Genomic DNA, 26,624 nt, shown 5'->3' on the forward strand with positions numbered 1-26,624 from the left:
ATGTGCGCAGAGGAATTGACCGATGATGCCACGCTCATCCAGGTCAAGCGGGTGCTGCTGGATGTGAACACAGTTCCCTACATCCCGGAGCTATTCTCTGCACAAAATCCTCCAGAGCCGGTAAGTTTTCGACTACTTGGAATAATTTCTGTTGTTCTGAAACTTCCGCTGACTGAGAATCCTCTGCAGGGACACACGGCGTTGTACCGGAGTTATCCGCCACAATCCGACATCCCCCGACTGTACCACCTTCTCCCTAGCGCTGCAGCTGAAGCAAAAAGGGCTCAATCATCTTATTATCTGCCCAGCGGCGAGACAACCAAGAGCGAGACCCCCCTAGCGGAGAAGGCGGCTGAAGGGAAGACGAACAAGAACAACTCCCTGGATCATCAGTGGAGTTGGTAGAAGCCTTGCCATCGGTCCCTCGGGGTCATCGGGTGGTACGCAAGCGCAAAGCAAACGTAGTCGAACCCACCAGGTATGAGGCCGCCGTCTTCTAGAATTATCAAGTTTTGTGGTTGTTGGATGCTTACTTTGTCTGTGTTGCAGTTCTTCTTCTTCTCCTCCCGACCCCAAGTGCCGAAAGGTGGTCGGGACCGCATTTGCTGGGGGTGATGTTCCAGCAGGTGGTTCTGCAGAAACTGCTGGGACGGACCCGTCGACTTCTTCTGCAGGGGTCGTGACTATTACCGTGGCGGGTACCTCGCCGGGACATCCCGCGCCCTCGGCTGGTGTGACCCCGCCACCGGCAATGAGTACCGTGGTTGTAAAACTGAGACTTAAGAAATCCGGCATGAAGAAATCCTCTCTGTGAGTGCAACTCCTTGTTCATAATGTATCTTCTGTTCTTTCGACTTGTTTGATGATATATCTGATTCTGCTTTGTTAGGACTTCGTCTGCTTTAGGGTTGGATGAGCCAGAGCCTATCTCGGCTACTCCAGCCCCCGAGCCTCCAGTCGGACAACCTAAAGTGGAAAGCACACAACTGCTGCCGCCCGGGAATGAGGACGCGACGCTGCATGACCCACCACCTCCCGAGCCCCAGCAAATCAAATCCAGTGCTGGTGGTGGTGAACAAGTCGAGGCCACCGATGCCGCTCCTGCGGATGGCATAGGTAAGTGTCTGACCCCCTGCAGCTAATTGCTTAGATCGCAGGCTTCGTGTATTGAACGCTTTTTGACTTGCAGGTGCCCCGCAGCCATCAACTGAAGAGGCTGCGGGTACTTCTAGTAACTCTGGAACTCTGTTAACGTCTGGGAGAGGATACATGAACATTGTCACCGACGATCTGTTGGATGATCCTCTCCTCTCGGTCGACAACATGAGGTATTTCCAGAAGATCTCCAAGGAGATGTACAAGTTTACCCTGGTAAGGCATGACTACTCTTCTGCCATTATGTTTTGTCGAGTTGTTTTGTCTTCTCAGTCTTCCTCCTTATACAGGATGTGGCCAAACGCTCTCAAGTAAAATCTGAGAAGCTGAAGGCAGTCGAGAGTGGCCTCTGGGAGCTCCAAGCGAAGGATCGACGCATCGAGGAAGAACTCTGAAAGAACATCCATCTTCGCAAAGAGCTCGGTAAGCTGAAGCAGGAGTGGACACGGGAAACATGGCTGCTCAAGAACGACATCCGTAATCTTGAGAAGTCCAACTTCGAGCTCCAAGAACAGCTCAAGGAGCAGAAAAAAGCGCATCAAGGCAAGTCCTTTCCTTGCTCGAGTACTTTCTCTAGCAGTTGGTCTTGTGTTCTGAAACATTATCTTCATCGCAGAGGTTAAGAAACTCTTAACTTATAAAGAAGAGTTACTTACTGATGTGAAGAATATCCTATATCGTCGCACAGATGACATCGAGAAGCTGAGAAGGTGATCGCTGATACCGAGCAGCAGTTCGTCGATTGCCTTCAGTAGATCAAGACGCTGGGCGAAGAGAAGGAATAGCGCCAAAAAGAGCTGGAGGACCTAAGGGTGGCCGCCCAACAACTGGTTGAAGTGGTGGAATCGCAGGAAGGCGGTACAGTAGACTGGCGATCCCTGCTGGAGCGACTCCGTGAAGCTCCATAGAAAGTCCTCAGCTTCATCGCCGAGGCCCCCACCACATATGTTAGCCATGCCTTAGGTCTTGTGAAGTCATTTTGGCCTAAGGCTCGACTAGAGGTACTCGCACAGGGTGCGGCTGCGGACTGCTCTGAATAGCAGTTCAGCGAGTACCTTCTAGAGGCCAGGTCTGTAGTTGAAATAATAGTAGACAACATAGTACAGGATTGAGTTATTGTAAAGACAAGTACTCTTCTCCTTGTAATATATCTGTCTATCATTGCCTTATGATTTCTGGATTGCCATCCACGTTCATAGGCTAAGTAGTCCATACTACCCCGGGTGCAGCGACTCTAGGAGTAGTCAATATAGCTCCTGAAGTGAGCCCATCAAACAAGTTAGATTGAATCCGATCGAGCGGATCTAACCTGTTCGGAGTACGCGATCCTCATCGCGACGACTATCATGCTCATAGCAAGTAGTCAATTCTACCCCGAGTGCAGTGACTCTGGGAGTAGTCGATATAGCTCCTCAAGTGAGCCCGTCAAACAAGTTAGATTGAGTCCGATCGAGTGGATCTAGCCTGTTTGGAAAAACGCGATCATCATCGCAACAACAGCTATGCTCATGGCAAGAAGTCAATTTATATAAAACTTGAACGTGGCTATAGCCTCCAAATTTTAATAGAAAATTTACATTCCTGATTCTGTGGCACATGGCCTCCAAATTGAATCAGAAAGAAACCGTCTCGGCGATCGAAGAACAGCTATCACTGCGTGTCTTCTTATGGGTAAAATTTGCGTAGGTTCTGTACGTTCTAAGAATTTGGGACGTCTTGGCCCTTAAGGTATTGTAGTTGATAAGACCGTAGTCTTGTAATATGTTTGACGATAAACGGTCCTTCCCACCTCGAATTGAGCTTGTGTAATCCTGACTCATCTTGGATGCAACGTAGGACCAAATCGCCTATACTGAACTACCGTTCTCTGACATTGCGGTCGTGATATCGTCAGATCCCCTATAGTTATCGTGCTGACTGAACAAGAGCAGTGCAGCGAGCCTCTTCGACAGAGTCAAGCTCTAGCTGCCTTGCTTCATTTGCCTCGCCTTCATTGTACATTTCAACGCTTGGAGATTTCCACATGATGTCAGCCGGTAAAATTGCTTCGGAGCCGCAGACAAGAAAAAACGGTGTTTGTCCTGTGGATTTGAACAGCTGAGTCCTGAGCCCCCAGATGATATGTGGCAACTCGTGTATCCACTTTCTGCCTTTCTTGCTGTTTTCATCGTAGAGTCTTTTCTTGAGTCCCTCGATTATCATGTCGTTCACTCTCTTGACTTGACCGTTGGCTCTTGGGTGTGCAATGGAGTCATATTTGACTTTGATGCACGCATTTTCACAGAACTCTCAGAACTGGTTAGCCATAAAATTTGATCCCAGGTCCGTGATGATGGTATTCGGGAAGCCGAAGTGATGCAGAATGTCGGAGATGAAATCAACGACTCTGTCTGGTGTGAGCTTGGTTATCGGCTTGTACTCGATCCACTTGGTGAACTTGTCGATCGCTACCAATATGTGGGTAAAATCGCTTAGCGCCGTTGTAAATGGCCCAATCATATCACGGCTCCAGCAGGCAAACGGCCAGGGTGGCGGTATGATGATAAGATTGTGGGCTGGGACGTGAGATTGCTTGCCAAAGAATTGGCAGTTTTGGCATCTCCGCACCAGATCTTCAGCGTCTGACACTGCGGTGGGCCACCAAAAATCAGCTCTATATGCTTTCCCAACTAGCGTTCTTGAAGCTGCGTGGTTGCCGCATACGCCCTCATATATCTCCCGCAGTATGTCATGGCCGTCTTCTCCCGTGACACATTTCATGAGTACACCTGATCGTGCGCCACGCCAGTAGAGTTTATTGTCGTCTAGGACAAAACCTTTGCTTCTGCGCATGACACGAGCTGCCACTGCGCTTTTTGTGTCCATCCCCGCTGGTAGTCTTTGGTCCCGGATGAAGTCGATTTAAGTTTCTTTCCAGTCCTCTCCGAGCATCATAACCTCCCGATCGGGCTTCTGAAGGCCGGTATCAGTGGTTATCTGAGGTGAGGACTTGATGGATGGTTGCTTCAGCTCCTGAATGAAAACTCTCACTGGGACTTATGCACGGGTGGATCCTAGCTTGGATAGTATATCTGCGCCGACATTGTGTTCCCGTATCACGTGATGAACCTCTAGTCCGGAAAATTTATTTTCCAGCTTGCGCACTTCTTGTATGTAGGCGTCCATTGTCTCCTTGTTGGAGTCCCACTCTTTGTTGACTTGCTGAACGACCATAAGTGAATTGCCGTATGCAAATAGTCGCTTGATGCCTAGTGATATCGCCAAACATAGCCCGTGAAGCAAGGCTTTATATTATGCTTCGTTATTGGATACCTCCAAAAGGATCTGGAGAATATACTTCAGTTGTTCGCCTTTTGGGGAGATAAATAGGACTCCAGCACCTCCACCATTGAGCTTAAGAGGTCCATCGAAATACATAGTCCAGTGCTCTGGCTTGTCGACTGGAGTTGGAATTTAGTTTTCTCTGCACTCGGCCATAAAATCAACTAGAGCTTGAGACTTAATTGCAGCACGTGGCTTGAAGTCAATTGACAGAGCTCCTAGTTCCACTACCCACTTTGATATACGTCCCGTGGCGTCCTCATTGTGTAGAATATCCGCCAACGGAAAATCCGTAATCACAGTGATCTTGTACTCGTTGAAGTAATGGCGTAGCTTTCTTGATGTGATCAGTATCGCATGATATGAAGATTCGAAGTTGGCAACTTCAAATTTGTTCGGTATGGTAGTTCTCCCTCGTGCCGAAGGTGACTGGAAGGACCACCGTGCCAAGTGGATGCGCTGCGTTGCCTGGGATAATGCCATAGAAGGGAGACTTGCTTGGGGCGAGCATGTCCGTTAAGTCCAAGCCCATCTTTCTCAACGTGCTGGCGAAGATGAGGTTTTGACCACTTCCGCCGTCGATGAGTACTCTGGTGAGCTTGACCTCTGCCACCACTGGGTCCAGGACCAGGGGGAATTTGCCGGGCTCCGAGAAGCTGGTCCATTGATCGTCTTGTGAGAACGAGATGGGGACCTCCGACCATTGGAGTGGTCGTGGTACCGCCGGCTCCACGGACATGATTTCTTGGAGTAGTAGTTTCTATTCCCTTCTGGAACTGAACTCTTCGTCACCTCCGAAGATGACGTTGATAGTTTTTGAGGCTCTTTATTCGTCGACTTGTTCTTCCTGTCATTGCAGGGATTACTGAATGTCCTCTGGAGGTTGTAGCAATCGATTGTCGCATGATTGGCACCTGAATGACATGGGCATTTCTTCTGCAAGAGCTTTTCAAATTACTCCTGCGTTGTTGTCTTCTGGCCTCATGGAGGATGATCCACAGCTGCGACGAGGTTGTCTGGCTTGCGCTTTCGGGATGAACCCGAGTAGTCCCACTGGTTCTTGTCGGTACGGTTATCATTTGTGCGCCTCGGGTTGTTGTCATTGCGCCTCGGGAACCCGTTCACGCATCTTCTCGTCTTGCTCGGACCAATCGTGCATCATGTCACGAAGTCCGGCAATAGTTTTTTGTCTGTTCCGCCCAAAGTCTCTATAGATGCCTGGGTCGGTGAGGCCATTGTAGAAGCAGTCGATGATGTCCTCTTCTGAGATGTTCCCAATGGTGGCTCACACGTCGAAGAAACGGCGTGTGTATGATCGTAGGAGCTTGTTGCGTTCCTGTTTACACTGAGCAAGGTCATGACGAGTACTTGCGCGGGCGATCGCCTCCTGGAAGTTATGAAGACTTTCTTGAGACCCTCCCAGGAATCGACCGAGTTGCTGCTGAGGCTCTCCAGCCATGTGAGCGGTGCAGGGTCCAAAGCCATCAGGAAGTAGATGGCCTTGGTGGTATTGGAGCCTCCTGCGACTTCTATGGCAGTAGAGTAACATCGTAGCCATTGCTGAACAGCTTGTTTGCCGGCGTACTTGGTGATCCCAATTGGCTTGAAGCCCTCAGGGTACTTGTAACTGTTGAACCGTGCTGTGAACACTGGAAAGCGATCACTGCAATCGGTACCTTCTGGATCGACCTGCAGCAAGCAAAGGGAGGGAGGTGGGGAGAGGATAAGGGAGAGAAAATGTGACTGCCAGTGAAAGAAAAAGGGAACCGTGTAGAAGATGAACAGAAAGAGGAGAAAGAGGAATGGTTTTCCCCAAGGGCTTATGCGCAATATGGAAAAACTGTAGGGATCTATTTGTAAAACAAAATTTCCCATTGATTTAAAACCCTAATGAAGAAATGCCCAAAACGGAAGTTGGAGAGTTTTTCAATCTCTACAACATTGCTTTAGGGCTCAAGTTCAAAAACTTAAAACTTGTATGTTTACACATGAAATTTGGAACAAAAGTTGGATTTGAATTACTTTTATCCTAAAGAGCGTAATTTTATAAAATTCAGTACCTAAATGCAAGCATTTATGACATGCCATGATGACGTGATAGAATCGTCATTATGAGTGGATAAACATATCATGATGACTTGCACTTTTACACTTTAGCCCTAAGTAAATTTTAAAGTTACTTTTGTAAATCAAACATTTGCATAAAAGGACTTGTACTTTTATAAAATCACATAAATACCCTTATTTTTAGCACTTTACCCAAAATTTTTACACAATTCAACACTTGCATTTCCAATGCAACTTTTGGATAAATATATATTTTTAACAAGGAATTAAATAAGAAAAACATGTTTACCAAAACCACCTTTCACTTATTTTAAAATTATCCTTCTCCAAATACATTTTGCAAAAACAACCCTGGGTTTTTTTTGTAATTACAAAAATACCCTTTTTACTTGCACTTTAAATTTTCAAAAGCTTCACATAAACACACATAAGCTTTATACAAATAAACACATATTTCACACTAACAAAATATATGCCTAGCATTACAAATACACGAACTGTCACAGCCTCCCCCCCTAAAAAGAATCTCGTCTCGAGATTCGGACGAAAGACTTTTAAGGGAAGAGAAGCAAATCATACATCAAAAGTAGCAGAAAGCAATCACACCGGTAGAGATTGATGTTGATGGTAAAAGTCATTGGAGTATGACGAGAGCATAGACAGATTGTACATGGATGAGTATGACAAGATAAGAGAAGAAAAGATGATCAAGTTCTCGTAGAGCTAAGATCATCACATGACGATGATAAATGTCGGCGACATTCATCACAAAGCTCATGGATAGCAAGTGATGATAGTACAAGAGATTGACAAGTGACGTTTGAAACATTCTTGCTCAGAGTTTATTACCTGAATGATTTAGATGATGTTGGTTGCAAAACATGCCTATTTATGCAACTCAGAGTGCAATGCTCGATATATAACCATGAACATGATGCACTGCTGAGATGTATGATTACAATGATGGTGCAACATGAGGATGAGGGATCCCATGCACGACCGAGATGATGCATATACCACAATGCAATTACCATGATGTTGACCAAATGATGCATACACTATGATGCAAGGATGATGATATTTGCAATGTATGCACGTATGAAATGCATGAAGTACGATGCATACTGCTATCATGAGTTGATGATGCACACGACTCACACTCCGCAACCGTTCTCTCGGGACTATCACTTGGGTAGTTCTATATCCTTAAGCGAGGATCAAAAGTTAGGACACTAGTAAGGTTGCATAAGAAGAGATTGTAGTGGGGTTACGTCACATAGACCTAGTCACCAGTGCGCTCCTAATGGCTCAATCATATGGCTGCAGCACACATGAGGCCTTAGGTTCCGACACGGCAACATGATCATGTGATTAAACACCACCACAAAAGAGGAATAGCAACCCTATAGTGCCAACAACAGCAAGATAGGTCTTAAGAAGCTGAAGACAACCTAAAGCTGTACAAGAGGCACACTCGTTAGTTAGTCTACGGGCTTTCGATGATGATGCAACACCATGCATTGACCAAAATGGTATATGTTATGATGCATGACTTTTTTTTTGCCGGGAGAATTGTATGCAAAAAGTAATTATTGTCATACATCTTTTTAATTTATCCAAAATCATCTGAGCAAAAATCGAAGGTGCAACTTTCAGATGTTGTAACCAGAATAGACAACAAGATATGGTACAACATCGAGAGAGGACAGATGATTCACTAAATAATGGATCCAAGGGTTTGCTGACAACTATCAAGATTTAACCCTTAAGGAAAAGCAAGATCAAGGGTTTGATTTAGCTATCAAGCTAAGATCGGTGATAGGGTTCAAATATAACCCATTCCACTTGATTCACAAAAGGCGTTCTCAACTCTAAGTTAGCCTAGCAGATTACGTTGACTCCTACCACACAAAATCAAAACAGGCATTCAGATACAAGCACATATTTCAGTTCATCAACGTAACAACCAAGACAATCAGGTCAATCCAAGATAACATGATGCATGCACGTTCTATCGTCCTCACAAACAAAAATAACTGCCAAGTAGTCTTGGTCTTACGTGGTTAGGTACGGTGGCACAATATAAATACGTCTCTCCCTATAATAACTAGTCGATAATCCTAACCGTTCAAGACCTATTGAATCGTGGTTAGCATTCCTGCAGAAAACACAATATGCATATACTGAACCTTTCATGCCAGCATGTCATGAAAGCGTCCCCAATCATTACTGTTCACTATAGAAACAGCATCTGTACAATTACCGCCGTACAGACAACGTTAACATACGTTATCAAGATAACGTATTCACGGGGGTACCGCAAAATGCGGGGGTATGATCTGCGATCGCCATACCCTGCGCCGAACCATATACTCCCAATGTAGTCAACCGAGGTTGGTACATTGGCAGCATCTCAAGTAGGCCACTGCTTGAGAAACAGCGTTCGGTTCGCATCACCGACGGGAAGGTCAAGCTCCCTCAGTTGGCTGAGGATCCTTACCTCCTTACCTCACCATCGAAGATGTCATTACAAAAAGTAAAGTTGGGTTGTGCATAAATTTAAGTTTTGACAGAAAAGTAATGCTGGTAGTTAGAGTTATATATACATATACTATAGCCACCTTTAATTCCCTTATAAGCATTACCCTAGGGCTTTACGTACTAAGTACAATCCTTAACGAATCCAACGTAGTTTTTGGGAAACCTTTGGTTGGTCAAACTTTTATACCGAAAGTATTTTTAAGGTAAAATGTATCTCCAGAGTAACCTTATAGCTCTGATACCAGCTGTGGCAGAACCAACCTGAATTATACCGGCTCAAGTACGCGAGTCCACTTCCGAGGGCTCCAACGTGCTTCAAACGGTATAATCCCTTGGCCTGTCGGGTAACGTCCCGATAAACCACCGATACACAGGATCAATAAGGTTACCTCACACGAAGGTGAGTCCAGAGATACAATCACTATCACGATTTACATAATAGGGAATTACATTACAAGAGTTTCTAAAAGTAGTACGAAGTTTCAAATTTGGAGAAAACATTACAAACTGATAAAGCTAGGGTTATTAGCAGCGGAAAACATATGCGAAGATTTACATTACGTCGTCAAGATGGATGTCATGCTAAGCCCGGGCACGACATCACTCGGTATCACCAATGTTGGTCGGGGACGGACCCCATTCCACGGACCAACCTTCTGGGAGAGCACAGGGCCAAAACAGGGAAAGAGTAGGGTCTTCAAAGGCTTTACCTGAAAAACATAAAACTAGCAAGGCTGAGTATACTAATACTCAGCAAGGCTTACCCGGGTTTGGGTATACTTTAGCCCGTAACTAGACTCATGAAGGCATTTCAAGGGTTCTGGATTTATTTTCAGCTGAAAAGCAACAAAGAGTAGGTCCTTAATTTCAACTTTTAGCTTTCAAGTTCTATGTGATTATCCATTCTAGATAAGCACTTATAACTAAGCAAGCATGGTAATGATTATCATCCATCAAGATTATCCATCATTAGTTCCACTTCTTACTCAATGTGGTAAAAGGGATAAGCAATCTCAATCTTCGTGAGAGGCGGACGATTCGAATCGAATTTAACCTTGCAAGGTACACCTAACTCACACGCTTGGAACACCGACAGGGCGTTCCAAAGCAACCGTTTACCTTTCTTTCCGACTCGTGGACAGGCCACCACAAGCGACTTGCAGGACCGTACGCACACCCAATGTGTACAGGACATACGTCTGTAGCGCGACTACAAAACCCGTATTCCTGTCTGCCTTGCAGAACGTACTCCCACAGGTCGGTGCGTGAAAAGAACCAAATTAATCGAGTGGTGGGAGGTATGTCCACTTACCGGGCCGATTGGTTACTAGGCTTACCGCTTACCATATTTCGCGGCATGTGGCTAGTACTTTCAAAAACTTAGCCACCACTACCACACATTCCGACCTTAAAACTTTTATCAAAACAGACAGGGTAAAACCTCAGGTCATGATACAACACATGACCCTGTCCGTCATCCTTATAGTGGTTGCAGAAATGTAAACATGCAACTCCTATATCGCGCGAGTGACAGGAAATCACTCGACTTCTACCGGTCCTATTAGCGGAGCAACTATCCGATAAGGACTCGGGAGCATTACATTGGATTCCTAGGATTCATGCATCTAGGGTTTCACTTCAACTCCTAGACTTAATGCAAGATATAAATAAGCATAGATTGCAGTGTAAATAAAGTAGTGGGATATGTCCGGGGCTTGCCTTTACTGGTGGGTCTGAAGTTAGAAATGTCAATATCTTCCGAACTTTGGTTCGGGGCTTCAGTTAATTCCTTGGTGACGTTCACTTGATCTTTAGGAACATTCTCCGTAGACTCCGGGGAGATCTCGTAGGTACCGTTACCGAAGTAGTCGTATCTACATGTAATGCAACATTACATTCAAGCGTGCACACAAAACTATTTTACTTCACAACAAAGCTGTAATTCAACACTCATTTAACACACTATTCACATAACAACTAAAAAGATTTGAAACTAAACTTAAACAGAACTTTAGGAGGACAACTAATTAGAATCGGCTATTCGTTGAAGATTACAATAGAGCCGATTGGAAATAACAGAGGTTTAGCTGATTGATGAGTGCGTCGGTTTCCTAGGTGATCGATGAAATCATCGATTACCTTGGCAGAATGATGATTCCTAAAGTAGTTGTCTTAACTGAGAGGTGCTTAAGGGTTATTCTAGGTAACTAAGTGTGGTTGTATCGACTCGATTACGTCAGCACAACAATTGAGTGACGTATAGCCGAAAGGAGTGTGATTGAGGGTACACGACCGATAGATATAGATAGCCGATCTCTCAGTCGATAAATCGACTGATAGAAGTGTGTGGATAAAGATGGAAAAAACTAAGGATTGATCGGCCATAACTGATATGGAGAGCAACTAAAATCGGCCTGGGTCGGTCGATGGCAGGAACCCTAAGATTGCGGGTGCATCTTAGATATATCGACTATGTGCAGCCGATGTAGAACAGAACGAAAGAATTGTATCGGCAATAGCCGATATTAGAAAGGTAACAATCGTATCAGCTAACCAGCCGATGGTAGAAGTATCGACTGACAGCTGTTACACAGAAACACCATAGACTCAAGAAAACTGATGCTTAGTGGCTGAGCTGATAGTTTGATACTGAAGCACAGCTGTCGAGATGTAGCGGCTAAGCAGCAGTTGTACATGAACTAACAAAGATCCTTTTACGAAAAGAATCTTAAGGAAACGACAATCAAGACATGGATCACGTCTTGACGGCAAGGATATGAGCACTTTTATGAAAGGGTTAACTAAACATACACACATTTTTATTTAAGACCCATATTCTATGGTTTACTTTTCAGTGATAACACAAACACACAATATAAAGTACAATAAAACATTCATTCCCTAATACTTGACCTAGACCACACATCAAAGACTTTCACTCAAGATCACAACATGAAACTTATAGATTTTGACCTAAGCGTTCAAACAGAACTGATTTTTGTGTTTTTATGAACTTCTTATGAAAAATTATGAACTGTAGAATTTCACTGAGTTGAAATAAAGAAAGTTCTGGAAATTTTACAAAGGACACCCTAGAACTTTCTAAAACATCGTAATCAAGTCCCTGGTCGGGGAAAACAGATAACAGGAGGTTAACGACGATATTCCGGCAAAGGAATCGCCGGCATTAGAAAGATTTAGTGGATTAGGGCAAACCTTGGGGTAGCTTTAGTTGTGGAGAAGAACAGACGGAAAGTGAAGTCCCGTGGCGAATAGGATCGGTGAAGAGATAAGCTTGACGACGTGGTTGACGAAGAAGTTTGCCGGGAAGAGTTGCCGTGGGTGGAAGATGGCCTGTTGTCTCGCACGCGCTTGCTGAATCGAGTCGTGCCGGCCACTGGCAAACACTCCCGTTCGCACTCGCGAACGCGCCAGTTCAATTCCACTCGGACCTCCGGGTCTTGCAACCCCGCCGCCCTCTTCACCTGTTGCGACGCCATTAAGGCCGGTTTACCTCCGCCGCCGGTCTTGCGCTGTGCGTCGAACCCGCGCTACGTTACTCCTGCCTTGACTTCCGCACGGATGAAGGGAGTTCGCCATGCGTGGCTCCTCCGAGCTCGTTGCATCCGGTCGCCACCTCAGCTTTACCGTCTTTCCTTTCGGCTCGCCGCTCCTCGTGCATCTCATGAGCGAATGAGCTCGCACCTTTCCTTTCAATTCGTCGGCCTTTGTCGGGCGTGCTCCATTGGTGGCAGTGCCCCAGACTGGCGACCGCCTCCTTCCCGTGCTTGCTCGCGTCGGCGCCGGTCTAAAGATTGGGTTCCCGTCCCTGAACAACAGCCGCCATCGCTACTCCTGCACCATCGCTGACAGCCTCACCGACACTTCCGCATACGTGTGCCTGCGCGTTCCCGCACCACGAGCTCCACGCTCAAGCTCGCGCAGACCGTTCTTCAACGCGTCACCAGTCCCGTATTCGCACACGCACGCCTGCACTTCGTCGTTCTGCTCGGCCACCTCTAGCACCTACCGCGCGCGCCAATCCCGCGTGCCCACGCTTCTGCTCCGCCGCGCGCGCACTGCTCTACCCGTGCGCCCGCATCTGCCGCACCTTCGTCGGCCTGCCGCCGCGCCCGAGCCAGTGCGCTCCAGTGCCCGCTTGCTCCTAGCGCCTGCGCAGCGTTGCCTGGATCCACTTTGCTCCTCCTGCACCGCGTGCTTGCGCCGCGCCAGCTCTGCTCCTGCGCTCACCCGCTCACACTCATCTCCCGAGCCGCGCGCACCTGCTCGCCCACATCCAGCGTGCCTCCACTCGGGCCGCTCGCCCAGCAACCGCGCCGCCTGGGCTCTGACCGCCCAGCGCCCGCGCCTGGCGCTGCCCACCACGCCGTGTACTGCTGCCCGCGCTTGCCCGGACCTGCCGCTCCCTGCCGGGGCCCGCCTAGCGCAGCGCCACTCGCTCTGCTTCACGCGTCGCAACCGCCTGCGCCAGCCATCGAGCGCCGGCCCACCTACTCCTGCCGCTCGCCCCCCTGCGACGCTCACCGCGCCAGCTCGCCAGCGCCTCCTGCCGTGCGCGCGCCCCGCCGCCAGCTGCGCGTCGCACGCCACCCGCGCTGAGCCACCACCTGCGCGCGCCGCCAGCCCGCTGCCGCCCTCGAGCCCGCGCGCGCTGCGCCCTGCCGCGCCCGAACCAAGCCGCCCGGCCTTCGCGCACGCCGGCGCTCGGGCCTGCGCCCGCGTGGGGCCGCCCGCGCGCCACCAGCTGCCGGCCGAGCCCACGCCGGCCTGCAGCAAGCAAAGGGAGGGAGGTGGGGAGAGGATAAGGGAGAGAAAATGTGACTGCCAGTGAAAGAAAAAGGGAACCGTGTAGAAGATGAACAGAAAGAGGAGAAAGAGGAATGGTTTTCCCCAAGGGCTTATGCGCAATATGGAAAAACTGTAGGGATCTATTTGTAAAACAAAATTTCCCATTGATTTAAAACCCTAATGAAGAAATGCCCAAAACGGAAGTTGGAGAGTTTTTCAATCTCTACAACATTGCTTTAGGGCTCAAGTTCAAAAACTTAAAACTTGTATGTTTACACATGAAATTTGGAACAAAAGTTGGATTTGAATTACTTTTATCCTAAAGAGCGTAATTTTATAAAATTCAGGACCTAAATGCAAGCATTTATGACATGCCATGATGACGTGATAGAATCGTCATTATGAGTGGATAAACATATCATGATGACTTGCACTTTTACACTTTAGCCCTAAGTAAATTTTAAAGTTACTTTTGTAAATCAAACATTTGCATAAAAGGACTTGTACTTTTATAAAATCACATAAATACCCTTATTTTTAGCACTTTACCCAAAAATTTTACACAATTCAACACTTGCATTTCCAATGCAACTTTTGGATAAATATATATTTTTAACAAGGAATTAAATAAGAAAAACATGTTTACCAAAACCACCTTTCACTTATTTTGAAATTATCCTTCTCCAAATACATTTTGCAAAAACAACCCTGGGTTTTTTTTGTAATTACAAAAATACCCTTTTTACTTGCACTTTAAATTTTCAAAAGCTTCACATAAACACACATAAGCTTTATACAAACAAACACATATTTCACACTAACAAAATATATGTCTAGCATTACAAATACACGAACTGTCACAATCATGTCATGAAGTCCGGCAACAGTTTTTTATCTGTTCCGCCCAAAGTCTCTCTAGATGCCTGGGTCGGTGAGGCCATTGTAGAAGCAGTCGATGATGTCCTCTTCCGAGATGTTCGCAATGGTGGCTCGTACGTCGAAGAAACGGCACATGTATGATCGTAGGAGCTTGTTGCGTTTCTATTTACACTGAGCAAGGTCATGACGAGTACCTGCGCGGGTGATCGCCCCCTGGAAGTTGCTGATGAAGACTTTCTTGAGCCCCTCTCAGGAGACGATCGAGTTGTTGCTGAGGCTCTCCAGCCATGTGAGCGTTGCAGGGTCCAAAGCCATCAGGAAGTAGACGACCTTGATGGTGTTGGAGCCTCCTATGACTTCTATGGCGGTAGAGTAACATCGTAGCCATTGCTGAGGAGCTTGTTTGCCGTCGTACTTGGTGATCCCAAATTGCTTGAAGCCCTCAGGGTACTTGTAACTGTTGAACCGTGCTGTGAATGCTGGAAAGCGATCACTGCAGTCGGTACCTTTTGGATTGGCTACTTCACGCTCTCTGCATCTAGAATCAATTATGGATTGCGCATCGCGTCCTTCATTGATTTTCTGGCGCAGGTCTTCTTGAGGATTCCGATGGTTGGGATGATTAGGTTGTCGCGGGTTGCCTCCTGGAAGTGGCTGCTGCCTCCCGCCAGTGGCCACGAGCGTTGTCGTTGTTATTGCTTCGTTGAGGTCGAGGACGGCCGCCTGCCGTTCGACTGTTAGCCTGGCTGCGGCTTTCGCCCATGTGTTCTGCTCCGATGGCTGACGCCGGTTTTTGTCGATCGAGCTGGATCCATGCTCTCTGTGTGTAGCGAAGTGCTTGGCGCAAGTTTGGATCGTTGCTGCGTTCGAGTATGGCAGTTACCCTGGCGATGTTAGCCACGGGGGTTCTGAAGCCCTGCTCGCTCACGATGGTGAATTCGGCGTCTAGCTCACGATGCATAGATCGCATGCACTCGTTGACCCTCCTTCGTCGGGCTACGCGGGCTCTTTTCCTGGCCCTTCGTGCCTCACGCTCGATGTCGTTTTCGTCGCCGGCGTTGGCTGTGGCCTCGTCTTCGGATATCATGTCAAGTGTTCATTGGGTGAGATGCCATCATCCTCACCCTCTTCTGCCATCAACACTTGGTGTGATATGAGTTCGTCAGAGCTCGCTTCGACTAGCTCGGTCGATTCTTCTGTCGTGGTGGCTAATGGGTTGCCCTCCTGAAAAGGCAAGGGCTCAAGGTGTGCCACGAGTCGGTCTTCATCTTCGAGTAGATCGGAGAATTTCATGCCCTTCCAATGCACGAAACGACCTTCTGGGGTGGAGGTGATCATCAGACCATCGTCATCAAGGCGACCCGCAGCCCCCCGACATGTCGTGGCATCGGGTTTCCCGATTTGGAGTAAATAGTCCAAGTCCTTTTCCAATGCGGAGAGGGACTCGGAATTGTTAGCCTCCTGATGTTCAGTGGCCGAATTGCGTGAACCGAGTCGTGATCGGCTATGCAAGTCCTCAGATTGGAGTGAGTCTAATCCGAGCGTGGTTGGTGCAGCGCAGGGTGGAGTAGCATTGAAAACGGACTACTCCCCGATCTTCCTGGCGGAGCCATAGGTCAACAAGTCGTCGAGATTGTCGATGAACTCGTCGAGCTCGCTATGAAAACTTGCTGTGAGAGTTTTCAGCTTCATAGCGTCGATGGTGAATCGACGGAAATCGCCCGCGCCGTCTGCGACGCCAACCCATGAGCCGAAAACGAGCGTCATGCCCTCGGGGGGCACGGCACTGGTGAACTTGAACGATGCCATCAAGTTCGCCGGTGGATCTTTGATGCGCACCCCTACCTAGCACGCCAGCTGTCGGTGTTTTACCGCCTGCCCACCGAGGGGTATACCCGAGGTGGTGAGTTTTAGGTAGGGTGTCACCGAGATCAGGAACTCGAAGGTGTAAGCAACACAAGGTTTAGACAAGTTCGGGCCGTGATGTGCGTAATACCCTACGTCCTATTTTGTGGTTTGTATTGTCTTGGGTGTTGATGTGTTTTGAAGGGGTCCCTGCCCGCCCTTATATATCCGGAAGGATAGGGTTACATGAATTCTAGTCCGACACTAGCCTAGGAATCGTATTTTAGTACAACTCGAGTAGCTTCCTTCTGTATCGACTAGTTCTACTTCGCATACGAGTAGAATACAACATAGATAAGGTATAGGACATGCCCTATCCCCTATTCCTGTATGAACTACGTTATGTACACAGTCCCGTAACCCCGGGTCTGACAGCGACGACGAATGAAGAACCTATCCTTCAGGAGCCTATAGAAAATATTGTCGCATACTAGGAAGAGCTGCAACGGCTCCACATGGAAGATGTGCCATAAGTTGAGGTTCCCCAGAAGGTCTCAAAAAGTTAGAAAATTCTAACTTAACAAGGAAATTCGAATGGAGGGTGATCCCACCTTAATTGAAGAAGCCATGAGAAGCGCTCACTCGCAGAATTGGCTTGAAGCCATGCGAGATGAAATGAGATCAATGAGTACCAATAAATTTTAGGACTTCGAAGATATTCTTGAAGGAGCCAAAACAGTAGGCTGCAAACGGGTCTACAAAATAAAATGTGACTCCAAAGGGAATACGAAAGATAGAAAGCATGACTTGTAGCGAAAGGTTGCATGCAAAGAAAAAGGAATAGATTGTAATGAGATATTTTCTCCTTTCTCATGCAAGGATTCTTTTAGAATCAAAATGGCGTTAGTAGCACATTATGATTCAGAATGACGTCAGATGGATGTAAAGATGGTAGTTCTCAATGGGGATTTGTATGAAAAACGTTCACATGGCTCAACCCAAAGGTTTTGTCATGGAAGAAAAGGAACGTACGGGATGCTGTCTCAAGAAATCCATTTATGGATTAAAACAAGCCTTCAGATTGTGGTATTTCAAAGTTTGATAAAATGATAAGAAAGTTTGAGTTTTAAAGAGAATGAGGAAGACAATCGCATTTATGCAAAGCTCAAGAACAGGAAATTCATTTTCCTTATCCTGTATGTGGATGGCATCTCACTCGATAGTAGTCATGTTAATCTACTATTGGAGAAGAATAAATTTTATCCTCAAATGATGAAATGAAAGGTATCAATGAAGCTTCTTTCATTTTTAGGAATTGAAGTTCACCGAGAAAGAAGAAAAAGGAGTATTAGGATTATCGCAAAAGGCATACTTAGAAAAGGTTCTAAAGAAATATAGTATGCATTTGAGTAAACTATGCCTGCTCTTACAGTCAAGGGTGATGGATTTGGAAAATTTCAAAGTCCTAGAAACCAAGAAGTGATCAATCAAATAAAATGTACTTCATCTATCGAAGCTTAAAGAATGTTCAAGTTAGAACTCACCCTAACGTAGCACACGTATCTGGGATGTTTTGGCAAAAGTCCAGTCCATATATAGATCACTGGAATGGAGTTAAAGAATGTATTGCAATTTTGCAAAGTATTATACGCCTCATGCTAAGATAGAAAAAAACAAATACTCTCAAATAGTTGTGGGTACAAAGATAAAATTTCTGCGAGATGTGCAGTGAAATCCACAGTAGTTGTTAATATTCGCAGTTAGAGTTTTTATTGTGGAAAAGCTCCAAACAAAACAGATAGTTACGGTATCATCAGTGATGCATACCTATACTATAACATGATATGAGGCCACCAAGCAGGCACTTAAAGTTGATAAAGTCATACCCGGAATTAAGTATCTTGCTCCTATGACAACAGGTCAAGTGTGCTGCCAAGCACATTGATATTAAGAGATACATTGTCAAGAAGAACATCCAGAATGATATTGAAAGTATTGAACGTATAAGGACCAAGTAAGAGCTTGCGGATCCGCTTACCAAAGGCTTACCACCCAATGTGTTCAGAGAACACTCAGTCGATATGGGTCTACGGTAGAGCCTACGATTTCTGGATTACAAAGGGGCCTAGTGTTTATTTTGAGAAGAATAAGTGTATCGTGGTCGTTGCGTCCGATGGTACAGAAGTATTGTCATGATGAAACGTGCTCTGTATATATTGAGAAGTAAATGTTAAGTATAAGTAGTAAGAAAGGCGGAGATCAAAGGGGAGAATGTTAGTTGTGTGATCTCCGATCGGTCAAAGGACCAATTCCTCCGCCTTCTACTTGCCCTGATCTGGGGTGCGCCTGCTCTTCACTGGCAGTGAGCCCCTCTCGCAGCGTAATATAAAGTCAAAGGGAGCATATCAGGGCAGGTCATCAAAATATCGCCGTGCCACGGTGTCCCATCAAACCCAAGACTCGACCCGATCTAAGAGAGGCGCTGAAGCGAGGGGAGAAAGCCCACTGCATCATCGCCGACCACGCTGCCGTCACCTCTGCTTCCCCTACTCCGACTCGCCCGTCACCACGGCGCCGCCCTCGACCTCGTCGTCGCCACTGCGCTTCTGCTACAACAGCGCCGCCTCACCGTGTTGTTGTCACCGACATGAGCTACCCAGAAGTAAATTATTGTTGCTTATTCAAGTTAATGCAATGTACCCGTCGATCTACTCCTAGCGATCGCTATTAGTTCTATCAGTAACTACACATCTTTTTCCAACATTTTGAGCTCCACAGTTCATATGCAAACATCTAGAGTGCATTGTTTGCCTCCAATATCCTATTCCCGCGAAATCTACTGGTGTCACCGCGTTGATGATATCTTGTCACAACGGAACACTAACATGAGGATGTGTGTGTGTTTGGTGGGGGGGGGGGGGGGGGGGGCATATTGAGTATGCTATATTATATATAGGCTTTCTACAAGTGTATGTCCATTCGTATTTGCAACTCAATCTTCAACTCATAACATTTTGGTGAGTGTGAATGATATAGCACCAATTTCTCAACCTGAAACTTTTCACCATAGCTACGTTCATTTCTCGTGTGTTTTATGAGCATCTTTTCTAGCTCTTGCTGTTTGAGCTTTTGATTCAGAACATTGGCGTGCTAGCGCCCAGATCCAGAGAGAGCAGAAGGATATTTCTCCGGCGCGAGAAACAGCGGTAATGTATAGGCCCATAGATTTTGGATCATCTGCAAAGCTGCCCTGGGCACGTGGTCTGGCAACAAGCTGAGGCATCTCTGCCGAAATGAGAAATGTGGAGATCAAGCCCGATCCGGCACCGTAAGTAGTGGAGGTGGTGCGACCTGGCCTCCTGTGGCCTATCTTGGAGGCGACAGATTATGCGTCTCATGGTCCAGCAATAGGGCCGACAGATTATCTGATCGTCACTTCGATCTGCTCTGCACGGATATTCCACGAACCCACCCCTCCATCCGGAGCCTTCAACAATCTGTGCAAAGCTAATGTAGATACAGAATAGACAAGCCCTGCATTCATAACAAGTGCTTTTTTCGCGTCCATGATAAAGGTTCAGACGAGCTGAAGTTTCATGCTCAGCATCGATCAATAAATATACTGGTAATCAACAATCGCCTTTCACATTGTTGCAGATCAATGATGCAATAAAAAGTGGAAAGTAAAACCAAAAGAATGCACGGTTTGTATAAACTTAAAATTAGGAATTGAGAAACAAGGCACGAAGGTTCAAGCAACGATTTGCTCAATTCCACAACAGGCCAGGAAAAGGTACAGGCACAAGAATGTTCTTTGACAACATTATTCGAAGTCTATCAGCAGCTTCAGATGTAAACAAACTGCAGCAGTTCCACGTTACTCGTTTCAATTCAACGGAAGGATCAGATCACCTGCACAAGGATGAGAAAAGACTGATGTAGCTATTCATGTAGTTCAACACACAGAAAATTATTTACCTTTGCTTGTCTATCCCATCATTAAATTCTATAGGTAAGGACTTTCATGATGGATGAAAATAGATACACCAAGTATAGTCATGATAGATGGAACAGAGCAACCAACAATGTGAGAAGTGATTTTGTGTTCCCATGAAATGTGCAACAATGTAAACAAACAAGAGATTGTTCGAATGAGAGATTGCACTCTGGCACTAGTAAATTATACTTCTAGAAAATAAGACAATAAAGCTACCTCAAATATTCCACAATAATTGTCAGGAATAGTAGTATCTTCTTTCTTTTCATGCCATGAGAATATTAAAGAAGATCAATTGGTACAGGAATACAGGATGATGTCCGTATTAAATTTTTTTATACTATTCATATCGAACTTAAAAATCAGGTAGACAAAGAGATACAAAGATGTTCTTGAGAAAAACTGATATCTAGACAGCATGCAGACTTTGCAGCTATATTTCTAGTCATTTAAGCTGTTCCTGATGAGTATTTTCAGCCATTCAGTTTGTCCTTAGCTATGATCACCAGTGGAGACATTAGTCTAAAAAATCTTTAGATACTCTCTGTACAACACCACTCTGAAGCCCCCTGAGTCTTTCGTGTAACCATTGTCCTAGAATGAAGTAGAATATCGCAGTAAAACACTAGTCCAGTTCCCCATCTATTACCGTCAACAATCAGTATAGCAGGGATGTAACTTTGGTACATAATATCCCAATATTATTGACAAATATTAGAATATAGGGTATACCATAGGCCCAAATATGTGGGATATGGTATACCAAGTTCCCCCACCTATCACAATCAACAATCAGTATAACCTGAAACTGACGAATTATGTTGCACCAGGGAGAAGATATATGAGTAAAATCAGCATAAATACTAAGTAGGATCAAGGTCTAAAATCAAAATGTCTCATGAAATTCTAGTGAAAACACACATAGAAAATAACCTAAGGTTGTACCATTGGTGGAACTAATAGTTGACTGACAATCACTGTATATGGGTACAATCAAGAAATTAAAATTTAGACTAATATCTCAGCTGTGTGATACATATCTTGGGTCCAGACATGCAACCCCTAACAGGGTAACACTGCTGTTACAAGTATCCAGTTCCTTACCCAATTCAAGTGTATGCAATACCACAATTGTGCAAATGAGGACATGAAGAAATCATGCTTTCAAAGGCTTAAATGCACGAGGCAGTTCACACACACATACAACTGAAAATCTTGCTGCATTTATCCTTGCCAGTTTAGCATTCATTCTATTGCACTCCATTTTACTTCCGGCTATCCCTTTCAGGTTACTACTGCCCCCCAAAAAATGTGTGAATGAAGAGTGATTGCAATGTCCAGCATCACAAATAACTTTGGAATCCATTTCCTTTCCACCACACAGATTCTGCATAACATTCACGGACAGGAAACCATTTCATTTCAAGCTGCGTTTAGTTTCAGCAGGCCTCACCTCTACAATCCAGGAACAGCAGCACGCGAAGCCGCAGCAGCAGAGCCGCTACTCCGCCTCGACGACCTTCTTGGGCTCTGCGCGCCAGAGAAGGAACAACCGAATCAACCAATCGATCAAACTCAACAGAGTAAACGAACGGACAAGACGAAGCATGAAGGGATTCGGACCATGGAACTCGGGCGGGCGGGCGTCCTTGCCCCAGCCAACGCCGCGGGTGGCCTCGAGGTACTGGTCGACGAGGTGGCGGCACTTCTGGTGGTGGTTGACGCCCTCGATCCGGTAGCACCAGCGGAGGCGCTCCCGGATGATCTTGGCGGTCTCGATCTGGATCCACTTCTCCCGCACCAGGTGCTCCCGGTACTCGAGCATCGCCACCGGGTCCCCATACGGGTTCTTCGGGTCGAAGTTGTCCGGCGGCTGCTCGTCGAACTCAACCTTCGCCTTCCGCACCATCTTCTCCGCTCGCCGCCGCCGCCCGCTCGCTCCGCTTGGGTGGGGAATGGGATTGGTGTTCTCGTCTCGATCGCGGGGGGTAGACGAAGCTGAATGGGTCGATGAGTCCATTTTGCCGAACCAGGCCTGTGGGTTGACAGTCTGACACTGGTTAGAGCCGGCCCAGCAGAGTAAGTGTAAGTGGACAAAGGCCCAGTAGACTGAAGTGTAAGTGCACCAAGGCCCAGCAGAGCGAAGTGTAGGTTGGGCTCACACCGCTCTGTTTCTGGAGTTTTTTTAAAAAAAGGTTTAAAAAATTAAAATTCGAAAAAGGGGTGCCAGTTGGGAATAATTCGAAAAATGGGTGCCTCCCGCCCATTGATCAAGCGGGAGGCGTGGGGCTGGGGACATCCCGCCCATCCATCGGGCGGGATGTTCCAAAAATATTTCCAGGCCCCTCCCGAGGGCCTCTTCACGAATAAGAAAGTTTTTTATTCGCGAAGAGGTCCCTGAGGCAGGAATCCCGCCCGGTCAGAGGGCGGGAGGCATCCCGCCCGGCCAGCGGGTGGGATGTTCCCTGCTTATTGTTTTTGTTATTTTTTGATGGAATTTATGATTTACAAATTATTTGAAATTCAGACTTTTTTCTAATACAATATTTATTCGCCATACTCTTTTGTACACATATAAAATTTTAATTCAATTTTACGAAAAAGATTGCTGTATATAAAACTCGTATGAAGATAGTTAAACAATAACATTTTGCAACGTAGAATCCAAATATTACGATAGTACGATACATCAACCAATTAAAAAGAAAATAGTATCATACAAAAACAGTTTAAATATGAAAAGTCCACCGAATCAGGAGTATCTACCCCGCCTGTCCCGGACCTCGCACTCTCTTGGTCCTCCCCCCTAGTCCTAGCCCGTCGGCCTATATGGTCCTTCGAGTACGTAAATGCATCTGGAGCATGGTGAGGATGAGGCGGAGGAGGTGCAGGCGTGAACGGGTCATCCTGGAACTGTGCACCTGGAGCGTCATACGTCTGGGAGGGACCAATGATGTCAGGCTCGGCGCTGCCGCCCACCAACTCCGACCAAGTGGCGGAGCCGCCCTCCCAGTCGTCCCAGTCCGGCACACCGAATGGACCACCGTATGCAGGAGCTCCCGTCGACCATGCATGCTGAGCATAGCCCCTGAGAGTACGGTGCAGCTAATGCAGCTGGCATCCAACCCGACGGGAGAGACGTTCCTGGAGCATAGGCGCCAAACGTCTGAGGCTCCATTCTTGCAGGAGGAGGTCCCATTGCCGTCGAGTGCATGACTATAAAAATAAATGAAATTAGTTGTGTAAATCAAAGGTGATCGAAATGGCAATTATAAAGGACTTACAGCTTGAACTAGTGGCAGTACCGCTGGACGCTGCGTGCGGTGCTGCAGAGGTCGACGGGACAGCTGTGTACACGTGGGCGGACGCATGAGATGAACTGGAGGCCCCCACGTCGTCTTTGCCGCGACACGTCAGTGCACGTAACGCTCGCTTCAAGTTGTCTTGAATCTTACGCAAGCTGTCTTTATACCGTGCCTCCGGTACATGTACTCCACATTCAAGCAACATGATCTGAGATGTAGCTTCGACCTTCGCGAAGTTGATCAGATCGATCTGCATACGTAATGGATTGCAGAGTAATATTGTTATCGATCTTTTATAAAAAAGATTTAATAATTGAATTTGCGAAAGAAGTACCGCGCCACGCTGCGCCTGATCACGGTATGAGGGATACGTGTCCGAGATGGTCGGCTAGTGCTGATGCTCCGCGTCATCAATACGTGAAAGAGTGACGTACGGACGAGTGCGAGGGAGGTACCAGCGGAGGTATGCGCCGTAAGACGCCTCCGTGTGTGGCTGCGGCTCGTCCCACACATCGTCACGTGCGTCCAGCCACCCTCCTACGTACTCCTGCAGCTTGACCACCCAGTTGACCTCGTTGGCATGATATCCGCTGCGCGAATATCTGTTGCAAACATTTGAAAGACAATATTATTTTATGATAACGATTATATAATTAATACAAAATGAGTTATCACAAACTTACTCGTGTACGTTGCGCGGCACGGCCTGGAACGCTCGAGGTAGGATGGGAAAGTGTTGTCGTCGCCCGAACTGCCTCATCACTCGCTCGATGCAGTACGGCTCGACGAGAATATCGAACACTAGGTTCGCCTTTGTGAGCCAGCACTACTCGTCACGTGTGCAGAGGGACGACAACCCGTGCGGCGCACGTGTCTGGATAGCCGCAGCGGTGTAAGGGGTCCAGATGACATCCTGTGGCCGCATCCGATCAAATTCGGATACAAACTGCGGGTATGCTTTTCGGACCTGCCGATGTGCCCAGCTCATCTGCAAAATTACACAACTACATCGGTACTTTGCATATTCAGAAACGTACAACAGTAAATTAAAGAGCTTACCCGTCGATCGGTCCAAAGCGAACCCATCGTGGGGCAATCCTCGTCCCACATCCCATACATCTCGGGCGGATAAGGCTCCTCGCTGATTAGGGGGCGTGCTATGGCGAATCGCTCGTACGACCATAGCTGCAGCAGAAGTGAGCAGCCTGTGATGACGGCGGTCCTCTCCGTCTTCAAACAGGCCTGGCAAAGGCCTCGGTACGTGGCAGCAAGCACTGGCGATCCCAAGCTCCACCCAGGTACCTGGTCCGGCTCCGCATCCGCAATCGCGCGCGCGTATTGCATGAGCACCTTGTCCACATAATTGCCGGTAGAGTTGCAGAAAAGAGTCCAGCCGAACAACCACAACAGATATACCTCCAGGCATCGCGACACCTCGTACTGCCCAGCCAGAGGGTGCAGATCTTGAGCCTGAAATATATTTGTTCAATACTTAGAGGTAGTCACATATGATTCAATTAAATTAATTAAAAAATAATTGGACGTACCCTAAATTGTATTACCTAACTCTTGGCGGGGCCGGGCAAATCAGGTATGTTCACAAAAAGTGGCGGGTTCGCTGGAGCAAACCGCTCCTGCCGATCCGCCCTCCAGGTAGGTGGCACAGCAACCGGGCCAACAGCTTCACCCGCAATGGGAAGCCCGAGCAGGTACGACACGTCTTGCAACGTGGTGGCCATCTCCCCGCACGGCAAGTGGAACGTGTGCGTCTCCGGACGCCACCTGTCCGCCAACGCTGCAAGTAGAGAGCGGTCCAGCTGCATCCGCTTCTTGGCGCCACCGTCTTGGCCGTCACCGGCCTGAAGCATACGTGCGAGTGGCAGCAAACCAGCCTCACGTAACCTGTATATTTTGCATTGTGGTTACAATTATCGTACAAGTTATATATTAGTTTCGTAAAAAAATACAAAGTATCACCTGTCAAGCCAGTGGTCGTCCAGGTGCAACAACTCGTTTGCTACACGAGGGCGCAACTCGTGAAGCTCCTGCCCCTCCACCGCTGCCAGGTACGACTTGTGCCGTTGGTCGATGTTCGCGTCAAGGAGCTCCGGTGTCTGCGCCATATCTGCATAAAAAATATAAGTACCGTAAGACATATTCCTACGAACAATTGAAAATACTAAAAACTATTTATAATAGAACTACCCTAACAAATATTTCTAAAAGCTATTAAAATACTGAAAACTATTCGAAATATAACTACCCTAAGAAATATATCTGAAAACTATTGAAATTATAAAAACTATTCAAAATATAACTACGCTAAGAAATATATCTAAAAACTATTGAAAATACTAAAAACTATTTATAATAGAACTAGCCTAACAAATATTTCTAAAAGCTATTAAAAATACTGAAAACTATTCGAAATATAACTATCCTAAGAAATATATCTAAAAACTATTGAAATTATAAAAACTATTAAAAATATAACTATCCTAAGAAATATATCTAAAAACTATTAAAAATACTCAAAACTATTTAAAATAGAACTACCCTAACAAATATTTCTAAAAGCTATTGAAAATACTGAAAACTATTCTACGTATAACTACCCTAACAAATATTCGTAAAAATAATTAATAATTATACGATTATAACGAGAATATACCTCCAAACCGATGTGTGGACAGGGTTTCGCCGCT

General features: G+C 46.4%; 2 protein-coding genes across 2 annotated transcripts; one reads left to right on the forward strand and one right to left on the reverse strand.

Moving 5' to 3' along the window:
• Positions 1 to 13,936, forward strand: LOC112873140 (predicted GPI-anchored protein 58). Its single transcript, XM_025936159.1, has 2 exons — positions 1 to 120; positions 13,265 to 13,936. The coding sequence occupies exons 1-2, from the start codon at positions 1 to 3 to the stop codon at positions 13,934 to 13,936; spliced, it is 792 nt and encodes a 263-aa protein (XP_025791944.1).
• Positions 13,937 to 20,209: 6,273 nt separating this feature from the next.
• On the reverse strand, positions 20,210 to 22,621 carry LOC112872554 (NADH dehydrogenase [ubiquinone] 1 beta subcomplex subunit 10-B-like). The gene is made up of 3 exons (XM_025935586.1): positions 22,238 to 22,621; positions 22,068 to 22,144; positions 20,210 to 20,529 (listed from the first exon to the last, which is right to left on the reverse strand). Exons 1-2 carry the CDS (start codon positions 22,521 to 22,523, stop codon positions 22,116 to 22,118), a joined length of 315 nt encoding a protein of 104 aa, XP_025791371.1. The 5' UTR covers positions 22,524 to 22,621; the 3' UTR covers positions 20,210 to 20,529; positions 22,068 to 22,115.
• Positions 22,622 to 26,624: the final 4,003 nt, after the last annotated feature.

Source organism: Panicum hallii, chromosome 9 (genome assembly GCF_002211085.1).
Source record: "Panicum hallii strain FIL2 chromosome 9, PHallii_v3.1, whole genome shotgun sequence".
Taxonomy (NCBI): Eukaryota; Viridiplantae; Streptophyta; class Magnoliopsida; order Poales; family Poaceae; genus Panicum; species Panicum hallii.

What these genes read in the sequence shown, in the direction of transcription:
- LOC112873140 (XM_025936159.1), top strand. Translation starts at nt 1, where the DNA reads ATGTGCGCAGAGGAATTGACCGATGATGCCACGCTCATCCAGGTCAAG. An exon ending in CACAAAATCCTCCAGAGCCG is followed by an intron (nt 121 to 13,264) that starts GTAAGTTTTCGA and finishes GCGCCTGCGCAG; the next exon opens with CGTTGCCTGGATCCACTTTG.
- LOC112872554 (XM_025935586.1), bottom strand. Translation starts at nt 22,523, where the DNA reads ATGGTGCGGAAGGCGAAGGTTGAGTTCGACGAGCAGCCGCCGGACAAC. An exon ending in CCGCCCGCCCGAGTTCCATG is followed by an intron (nt 22,145 to 22,237) that starts GTCCGAATCCCT and finishes TCTGGCGCGCAG; the next exon opens with AGCCCAAGAAGGTCGTCGAG.